The sequence below is a fragment of the Mus pahari genome, chromosome 12 (assembly GCF_900095145.1).
Source record: "Mus pahari chromosome 12, PAHARI_EIJ_v1.1, whole genome shotgun sequence".
In the NCBI taxonomy this organism is placed as follows: Eukaryota; Metazoa; Chordata; class Mammalia; order Rodentia; family Muridae; genus Mus; species Mus pahari.
The window spans coordinates 27,909,535-27,919,879 of record NC_034601.1 but is presented as its reverse complement, the minus strand read 5'-3'; the positions used below and the strand labels follow the sequence as shown (position 1 = coordinate 27,919,879).

The 10,345-nt window shown below is 43.7% G+C and overlaps 2 protein-coding genes across 3 annotated transcripts in view; one reads left to right on the top strand and one right to left on the bottom strand.

Moving 5' to 3' along the window:
* Fyttd1 (forty-two-three domain containing 1) overlaps positions 1-3,014 on the bottom strand; it is a 30,018-nt gene extending 27,004 nt beyond the window's left edge. The window contains exon 1 of one of the 2 annotated variants that reach the window (XM_021209098.1): positions 2,792-3,014. In XM_021209098.1, coding sequence (XP_021064757.1) covers positions 2,792-2,894 — 103 coding nt within the window. In that variant the 5' untranslated portion in view covers positions 2,895-3,014. The remainder of the gene's footprint in view (positions 1-2,791) is intronic. The other variant, XM_029544595.1, reaches the window with a different exon arrangement.
* Positions 3,015-3,101: 87 nt separating this feature from the next.
* The window catches only part of Rubcn (rubicon autophagy regulator), a 56,635-nt gene continuing 49,391 nt past the window's right edge, over positions 3,102-10,345 (top strand). Inside the window, exon 1 of the mRNA XM_029544565.1 lies at positions 3,102-3,522. The gene's annotated coding sequence lies outside the window, so the exon portion shown is untranslated. The remainder of the gene's footprint in view (positions 3,523-10,345) is intronic.

Below are 10,345 nucleotides of genomic sequence, written 5' to 3'. Positions count from 1 at the left end.
GAACTCACTTTGTAGACCAGGCTGGCCTTGAACTCAGAAATCCACCTGCCTCTGCCTCCCGAGTGCTGGGATTAAAGGCGTGTGCCACCACGCCCGGCTCCTCTTCTGCTTTCTATAGGCCTTCAATTCCAGCACTCGAGAGGAAGAGTTAGGTGATTCTCTATGAGTTTGAGGTCACCCTGGTCTACAGGCCATCCTGGTTTCAGGCCAGTCGGGGGTAATGAGACCCTGTAGATACATAGCATTTCTTGTCCACCAAATATTGTTCCAAGCAGTTTTCATTTGCCTATTGACCCATTTAATATAGCAATCCCATGAGATAGCTGCTATCACCTTTTTTAGGTTTTTATTTTTAATTATGTGTTTATGATTGTGAATTTGTGTATGTAAGCAGTGTCTATGGACACCAAGAGAAAATGGGACTCTGGAACTGGAGTTATGTTGTGGGCCAAGCTGCCTAAAGTAGGTACTGGGAACCAAACTTTGGGTCTCTGCAAGAACAGAGTATGTTCTTAACACTAAGCAATCTCTCTAGCCCTACTATATCATCACCTTTTTAGACAATTTGTCCATAGTCACAGGGCTAGTAAATGCCAGAAGCAGGGTGCTCATGAAATAGTATGGCTCTACACACTTATCACTAGGAGTACAACACTTGTGAGGTTATTAGGACATTAAATTATATTAAATGTTTAGTTTACAGCCTAGCATCCAATAAACATGTTATACAAATTCACAGCTTTCAATCAAAAGCTGTCTTTTATTTTTTTATTTTTTGGAGTTCATTACTGATCAGCCAATGTGGTCAGACTAAATAAAGGCCAAACACATTCCTGTTAATTTACTAGTTCAAATATTAGGTTTTGACTTAAGGCAACCCCAGAAACCAAGGAAGAGTTCTTAACTGCTGATCAAAAATTTTCCAAGTAACAGAAGAGATAACACGAATGTAAAGAAATAACACAAGTATTTCCAGGCCCAGAATTACCTTAAATAACATCCTCAGAATAGGTTACATCTAAGTTCTGTACTCTATAAGCAGCCAGCCCCTCCTTCTTACCCCAGCCTAGGACCATTGTAAGATGCCTCCACAGGAGCAGACAAAATGGAGGCACCTCATCACCTCCTCAGCCTAGAACTATCACAGGAGCTGTTGCGGTGGTGCATCTCCTTTTCCACCTCAGCCTAAAGCCTAGAGGTGGAAAAGTTAATGTGCCACCCTGAAATACTGCTGCAGGAGTTGTCCCACCGTGGCAGTCCACAGCTCCTTTCCAGCCTCTCTGTGATGGCACCTCAGCCAAAGGAGCCTGTGGTCCAGTCCATTGGTCAAGAAGGACTTCCTATCCTAACCCATGGGCCCCAAGGCAGAGAAAAGGGTTGAAAATCTACCAATCCCTGAGCAGGAAAAACCCACCAATCGCTGAGCTTCCCACAAAAACTAACCAATCCCTGAGTAGGAAAACTCACCAATACTTATTCTGGAAATCTGTCCTGAAAAGCTCTATCCCCTAAGAAACCCTATATAAGCCCTTGCCTTTTGTCCAATTCCCCGCTGTCCTATAGGGGGAGCAGAGGGCAGCCATCCCTGGATTCGTTCCTCCTCTCTCTGGATCCTCCAATAAATCTCTTTTCTGAGATTTGCTGCCTGCTGTGACCAATAAGAAGCCAAGAAGCAATGAAGAGAAGCAAAGAAGTGAGTAGGGCAGAGACTCCGGAGAGCCTCAGCTCAGCTGGGAATACCCTCCCCTGGGAGCTGCGAAGGCACCCGTGTCTCAGGATGCCCTTCCACTGGGCCACCTGCTCCCCTCATGAGCTGTATGGTCCCTGGGCTACTGAGGCCCAGGATATCCTTCCATTCGAAGCGAAACACAAGTTCAGTATTCAGGTATTTTAAAATGTCAAAGAGCGGTGGTGTGGTGAGAAAAGACCCGGAAAGAGGAAAAGGAAAGATAGCACTGATTCTATCTAGTACCATTAACTTGACTCTACCAAAAAAAAAAAAAAAAAAAAAAAATGGAATTACTTTTGGATTTGCTAAGCCACACCAAACAGAAGCCCTCATACTGTTGGATCTGAATTTTTTTTTTTTCGAAAATAAAAAACAATCCTCATGCTTTTCTTATATAATCAGCAGCAAACCACGGCATCCTTTTTACGTATACGGGACCCCATGTTCTACATGACATTTTATCAATCTGCGTACATCTCTCCCTCCCCACCCCCAACTGGCTAACTTTGAAACCGTGCTAGGGAACACGCTTCAGTAAACATCTAATCAAACACAGTAATACGGTTCATGCTTAACGACCCCTCCGAGCGGCCGTTCTGGGACCGCGTCCGGGTTCCCCGGCGTTCCCAGGGGGGCGCCGGTTGGAAATCGCCCGTGCCCAGAGCACTTCTGGGCATTCACATCAGACAAGCTACTCTCGCGGTGGCTGGCTTTAGTCAGTTGCAGCCCCAGCCTGGTTCTAAGACCCTTTATAAGGAAAAGCCCCGGGTGGGAGAGCACACGCCGGCCCGGGTGGCCCAAGAGACCCCGTCCCGCGGGGGGAAGAAGACAGCAACCACCGACCCTGCGGACCGCCCGGCCCCGCCAGTCCTTGTTACGACCCCTCCCTACCCCCGGGGGATGGGGGACACGCCGGCGTCGCTCCCGTCCCACCTCGGGGGTCCGCGCCGGTTCCGCCCACGCGCGACCAAACCGGACAGGCAACCGCGGTCAACCGCCCCTTCCCCCACCGCGGCTCCCGCCCCCTCCCCCCACCACGACGCGGCCACCCTGGTCCCTCACCCAGGGACATATCGATTTTGTCGAGGTTCTCATTGCTTCGTGCTTTCGGTGGTGGCGGCGGGGTCGCCGGGGCTCCCACCAACCTGGTGCCAAACCGGTTCATGACTGGGGTTGCGGCGTCGGAGCAGTCAGCCGGGAAGGCCAGAGTCGCAGGCCCGCCGCCTCCCACTCACGCACGCAGACTAGCTGCAGCGCAGAGCGCGCACGCGCGCCGGCGGCGTCCTCGCCCTCCCACCCCCCAGCAGCGGGCGGGGGAGAGGGACTACCGAGACGAACTGCGGGCTAGAGAGGCCCACGCGAAACCGGTTCCTAGCGGCCCTTGCCGGTGCGGGGCGCCGTCCTGGAGCCTCAGCCTAGGGTGCCCGCAATAGCTGCTGTCCTAGCGCCTCGAAGGTCCACACCATTGGCAACGCCTCCGAAACCGAGTCTGAACAACTAGCCTGGCTCAGCTGTTCCGGCCGGTCCTGCTGCCGAAAGGCCCGGCACGCCCCTCTGCAGTGCAGCCTAGGGAGGCTGGACAGACCCCTGCGAGCGGAGATTGCAGCGATGGGTCCCAGCTCCCCTGTCCCTGAGTTGCCACGTCTGATAGCAAAGGCTGCAGTGACAGTTCTTGAGTCACCTTAACAATAAAAGTAAATGCTAATGTATCTGTACCTTGTCTCAATCGGCACTCTATAAACATTTGGCTCGGTACTAGCTACCTTAGTAAGACCTCATCTTCCCTTGCGAGGGTAAGTACTTCTGTTTATTTGGCTGCGTTTTTCTATTATATATATATATATATATATATATATGTGTGTGTGTGTGTGTGTGTGTGTGTGTGTATGTGTATTCCTTAATCGTCTTTATAGAAAAACTTAATGTTTCCATTCCCGCTTAATAATTCGTTTCCCCTTTACGAAATGTTATAACCCCCCCCCTTCTTTTTTTACTTTATTCTCTACAACGCACTTGCCTGAAAGCGTGCCTGTTTTTCCATCCCCCCATATAACAGCTCAAAACCATCTCAGGAATTTTCATCTAAGGAGAAAACAGTGTCACATGTTCTGTTCGTGTAGAAATCTCTGCCACCATTTTCTTCACTTCCTAAAATTTCTTTAGTAGAGGCCCGAGCTAGCTTTGTGGTGACCCAAGGAATCTGAAAAACCACACTATCCTATATTTAATTTAGTAATGTCACAATCCACGTGATTTGCAAATTCAACAGCTGTGACACATTTTCCTATTTTTTGCTTGGAGCTTCCATAATTTAAAATACTATCATGTACAATTGCATCTATTAATAACGTATTTTCTAACTTTTACCAGCTGAAACCTGGTTATATCATATCTACCCTTTTTAGTAAAGATTGTGACAGTTACTGATTGATCTTAAAACTACATACCAATGCTTCTAATGTTATGGTTAAAAGAAAAACCACTCTAAGTCATGATTCCATCCAAAAGCATGATGTTTTGGGGTGTTTGATGAACCATAGTAGTCTTATCTTGAGGAAACGTATAATTTTCTGTTGAGACTTTGAGAAATACAATTCCTTATTCTCAAAAGTCAAGTTGGGCCAGGTGTGTTTTCCAATGCCTTTAATTGCAATACTCAGGAGGCAAAGACGAGTGAGTGAATTTCTGTAAGCTGTAAGCCAGCCAGATCATAGTTCCAGGATAATCAGGGCTATTTAGAGATCGCCTGTCTCAACACAACAACAAAAGTCAAGTTAGTTTTCTTTCCCATGGCAAAACTGTAACTGTATATAGTCAGTTAACATAGCACACGCCTATGAAGGCACACAAGAAACTAATGGTAAAAAGTTTGAGTTCAGCAAGATTCAACAATAAAATCTGGCATGTCAAGTAGAATAGCTGATGCTTTTGCCACAAGGTCCTTGAGTTTGCTATTTTACTCTCTAACCCCCAAACCCTTTAACTGCTAGCAACTGGGAAAGCTAGATTGTAAAGAAGAATGTGGGTGAGGTCAGGCACCTTTGGTCTTAGCACTCAGAAGGCAAAGGCAGGTGGATCTCTGAGGATTCTAGACCAGCCAGAGCTCCACAGTGAGACTGTCTCAAAACAACCAAACCAAAACCAAACAACCAAACAAGAAAGGTTCTAAGTGCCTGGGGTTATTGAATACTACATTTATCATTTTCTTCAGTCACTTGTTATGTTACCTTATGGAATGCTATAGGCCTTAGTCTGCATAGGTTATCCTAAGATTCTTTACAATCCTGAGTTGGGTGGTGGTGGTGCACAACTTTAATCCCAGCAGAGGCAGGCAGATCTCTGAGTTTGAGGCCAGAAACCCTGTCTTTACATTTCTAAGATCCTCTAAGCACAAGACATTTCTCTCTGCATTAGCCCTCTGCCATTAGTTATAGCTTCTGTGCTTTCTGCTCATTTGTAGAAGTAAACTACAGAAAAGAATTGTAGATTGGTTCTTTTTTTTTTTTTTAATATTTATTTATTTAATGTAAGTAGCTGTTTTCAGGCACACCAGAAGAGGGCATCTGATCTCATTACAGATGGATCTCATTACAGAGCCACCATATGGTTGCTGGGATTTGAACTTAGGACCTTTGGAAGAGCAGTCAGTGCTCTTAATTGCTGAGCCATCTCTCCAGCCCGGTTCATTTATTTATTTATTTATTTATTTATTTATTTATTTAAACAGCAGGATCTCATATGCAGCCCTGACTGACCTGGAGCTCCCTATGCAATCAGGCTGGTCTCTTACAGAAATCTGCTCACCTCTGCCTTCTTAGTGCCAAGTGTGCCCTACCATACCTAGCTTGGAAAGTCTGTTTACTTTATTTATTTATTTATTTATTGTATATGTGTATGTGGTGAGCTTGTATGTGAGCACATGTAACATGGCACATGTGGAATCAGAGGACAACTTGTGGGAGTCCATTCTCTCTTTCTACCATGTAGGGATCACACTCTTATTGTCAGACTTAGCAGCAAGCACCCTTACTCACTGAGCCATCCTACCAGCCCGTCTTGTTTCTAATCTTCTTTCTAATCTATATGAAAAAGTTAAAGCATTTAGATTTTGAAAGCATGCATTTGATATAACAAAACAGGTGTGTTTAGATTTTGGAATTTGGGTTTTTTTTTAATTTTAGGTATGTATAGAACAAATAACAAATATTCCAATGTATAAAAACTTTTTTGTACCAATATAGTAAGTACTACCTTTTGTCCCCGTCTCTTCTCAAAACTGAAGCCTGATTCCAAATCTTTTAGTTTTGTATAATGTTCCTTGGTATCTCACCCTTCTTGTTTTATCTGGAATTTCAAGTTCCCAAGGGCTAAGGCCTCAGCGATTCAGAGACTTTCTCAGATGTCAAAAGATACAAGAGTAAAGCACTGTGGTAATTCTATGTCAGTATATAGGTCACACACAAAGCAAAACAAGCATCGCAGTCATTCCTCTCATGTCTGTCTCTGTAGATTGCTCCTTCTGGACATTTCGTACAAACAGGAGCATACAGTATACAATCTTCTGTGTCTAGCTTCTTTCACTAAACAAGGTTTTCTAGGACTGCTCATATTTTAACCTCACTCCTGTTGGTACTTGAATAGTATTCCATTGCATGGATGTAGTGTTTTCTTTATCAGTTGGTAGACAGTTGTCTGTTTTCACTTTTTGGTTATTATAAATAGTATGCTATGAACTTTCATATATGAGTTTGGCGTGGATCTAAGTCCTCACTTCTTAGAAACATACTGGATATGGATTGCTGGACCATGGGACAGTGCTTTAACTTTATAAGGAACTGGCAGATTGATTTTCACAAGCCTACACTATATTGTCATCAACAACATATGAGGGCACCAGTATTTGCACATCTTCTATAACTCATTGATAATCACTAGTATTTTTGTGAAGAAATCTGACTTTGTACTAGTGCATCAATTAAAGTTTAAATATGAAGTTGTGATCAGAGCCGTGGTCTCAATACAAACATTACCATAAAGACTAGACTTGTAAGTAATCAATCTAAATCAGTTAGATGGTATAGTCAAAATGACCTTGGAGTTACAGATCTGAATTTGATTCTCAGAAGCTCTGTCACTCGAGGTAAATGGTTAAAGTCTATGAATCTCAATTATCCCTCCCTCATATCATATTAATAAATTGTAGTTCCAGGATCATAGCCAGGATGTAACTGGGTTTACATTGAGAGAAGAATAAAAAGTTACGACTACAATGCTGATATTAGTAATGTCTCAGTCAGCTCTGGCTATGTGAGAGTTAATATTAATTTTCAACTTTGCAGGATCTAGACTCTCCTAGGAAGCACCCCTTCAAGCGTGGTTATGAGGAAGTTTCTAGGCTGAGCTGCCTGAGGTAGAAGGCTCACACTACATGTGGGCAACACCAGTCTACAAGTTGAACTTGTCCTTTCATCGCTCTGCCTCCTGACTGTGGATGTGACCAATCTGCCTCATTGCTTCTACCTCTGTGCCTTCCCTGTCCGTACACACACACACACACACACACACACACACACACACACACACACACACTTTCAAGCATAGACAGCTGACTTAGATGTTGATCAGCCATGTTAACAAAAGCTGGAGTTAAAGACTGACTCTGCATTTTCTAGGTGCATGAGCAATTGCTCTTCAGTTAATCATTATAGTTACTGTGCACCAGGTGTGGTAATAGGCCCTCAGGAATAAGCAGCAAACAATATGGATACAGTGCTTCACAACTTCACACAACTTGCAGAGTAAAAGGCACTTTCTGAGCACCTACATCAATGAGGCGCTGTGCTAGGTGGAGCACATACCCTTGCCTGGCGTGGAGCAGTTCAGAATCCTCATCTAAGTCAAAAGAAGCAGAATTCAGGCAGCCACCCTTTGCAGAGGATTGATTTCATACAGTATAGATAAGACAACATCTAGTATGGTCAGAGGAAATTGAGGACCAATTAATATGGATTCCAGATAAGCAAGGGCATGATATGTCACATGTTGCATATAAACTGCAATTTATACTATTCGTATCTGATGTAGTACTTAAGATTATACATTATATGTGGGTGGATGTTTGGTGTGGTGTGCTTGTGTGTACACACATGTTCAGGTAGGAGTTGAGAGCCAGACATTGTACTAGGTTCAGAGGATCAGCAGTAAACAATATGGAAATTGTATCTCTTACCCTTGCTCAGCTTAAAGAGCAAATGGTTATTTTTCTCAACGCCTTAGAGGCTTTCTACAGTTCATTGCACACAGGTGTGGAGAGGCCAGAGATCAACTTCTGGTCTACTTCCTCATGAGCTGTCCAACTTGGTTTTATATTATTATTAATTTGAGAACCTCATACATGAGTACACCACGTCTGTCTGTACCCATGTCCCCTTCTTCTTCCTTGAAACATAGGCTGTCACCTGGGACCCTGGACTCACCTGGCTCTTTAGGCAAGCGCTGAAGATGGGACTTGGGTTTTCTCAGGGCCTCGTTGATGCTGCCGCTTTGCCAACTGAGCTTTGACTCCATGCCCCACCCTTGGGACAGGGTCTTACTATATAGCTCAGGCACAATCCTCACAACTTTCTTACACTTAACCCCTTTACTACATTTTGTTTAATGTACCTTTTAGGTTTCCTTTCCCCCTCCATTTTATTGAGATATAATTGATAGCCAATAAAAGATGTTCATTTAAAGTATACAGTTTATATAGGTACACAGAACAGATACCTATGACAATACCACCGTATCCTGACTAATACATATATCAATGTCCTGTAAAGATTGTCTTGTGCTCTTTTGTGATTCTTCCCCCACCTACTGCCTAGAAGGCACCAATTATGTTTTATTCCGCTGTTGATAAGTGTGCAGGTTTCAGCTTTTATAGGAATGGGCTCAGACAGTATGTTAAGACTGGATGGTTTAGCTTAGTGTAATTGTTTCAAATCTGTGTGTCTTTTACCTGTTGTCCATACTGTACCAGGGACCCTAGGGACCCCAGGGGCTCTAAGGACTCCAGGGACTCCAGGGACTCCAGGGACTCTAGGGACTTCAGGGACCCCCCCCCCAGGGCCATGCTTTGATTAGTAGGGCAACATCTTTACCTTGTTCTCAACCCCAGAGGGAAAACATTTTTATTTTGGGGGGCCTTCTCTCTTTCTCCTTCCCTTCCCCTCTTTCTTTTTAAACTTATTTTTAGGTATTTTAATGTGTGCATGTGGAGGTGAGAGAGTAACTTGCAGGAGCTGATTCTCTCTCTCCACCATGGAGGTCCCAGAGATCAAACCTAAGTCAGGCCTGGTTGGTAGCAAGCATCTTTATTTGCCAAGTCATCTCACTGTCTCAAGCATTCTGTTTTTAGCCCTTAAGCAAGACAGATTTTTAATGCTTTTTATTAATTACCACAGTTTTAAAAGATGTTCTTTATTAGAATGAGGAAGTTCTCATCCTGGTTTGTTGAATTTTAATTATGAACGTTAATTAATGTTTTTGCTGTATCAAGTGAGATAATTAAGTGGTTATTTTAAATTTTTATTAACAGGGTAGATAGATTTTCATTTCCTTTTTTTTCTTTTTATTTTATGTACATTGGTGTTTTGCCTGCATTTGTCTGTGTACAGGTGTCAGATCCTCTGGAACTAGATTACAGAAAGTTGTAAACTACTATGTGGGTGCTGGAAATTGAACCCCAGTCCTCTGGAAGAGCAGTTAGTGCTCTTAACCACTGATCCATCTCTCCAGCCCCTTTATTTTTGTTTTCTGATGCTCAATAAAATGCATTTTTATTTTTAATTATGTGTACATTCACGTGTGTCTCTGTGTGTGAATGTAGTGCCTACAAAGGCCAGAAGATGGTGTTAGATGTGTTGGCGCTGGAGTTGCAGGGAGTTGTGAGTCATCTGACGTGGGTGCTAGGAACCAAACTCATGTCCTCTGAAAGAGAAGTATGTGCTCCCAACCTCTGAGCCACCTCTCCATCCCTGGATATTGCATTTCTTAGATAAACGTATGTAGCCATGTTGTATCATCTTTTTGTTGTTTGTTTTGTTGTGACAGGGTTTCTCTGTGTAGCTCTGACTGTCTTGGAACTCTCTTTGTAGATCAGGCTGTCCTGAAACTCACAGTGATCCACCTGCCTCTGCCTCCTGAGTGCTGGGATTAAAGGCGTGCACCACCACTGCCCAGCTTCATCTTTTTAGAATATGTTATTGAATTTAATTTGAAATGTTTCATAAAGGTTTTTCTTTTTTTTTCTTTTTGGAGACAAGGTCTTCCTCCTGTGTAGCTCAGCTCATAATCCTTCTGCTTCAGCCCCTTGACTGATAGAATTATAGCCATCTGATACCACACCTGGCTTGGACTTTGTCTTTTCTTGAATGAAACTAGTTTTTGTTTGTTTGTTTGTTTGTTTGTTTGTTTTTGACACAGTGTCTCACATATAGCCCAGGCCAGCCTTGAACTCAACATGTAGTCAGGGATGAACTTGAGCTTCTGACCCTCTGCCTCTCCAGTCCAGAGGTTACGGTTATACACCACTCTGTCCAATCCAGAGGTTACAGATATACACCACTCTGTCCA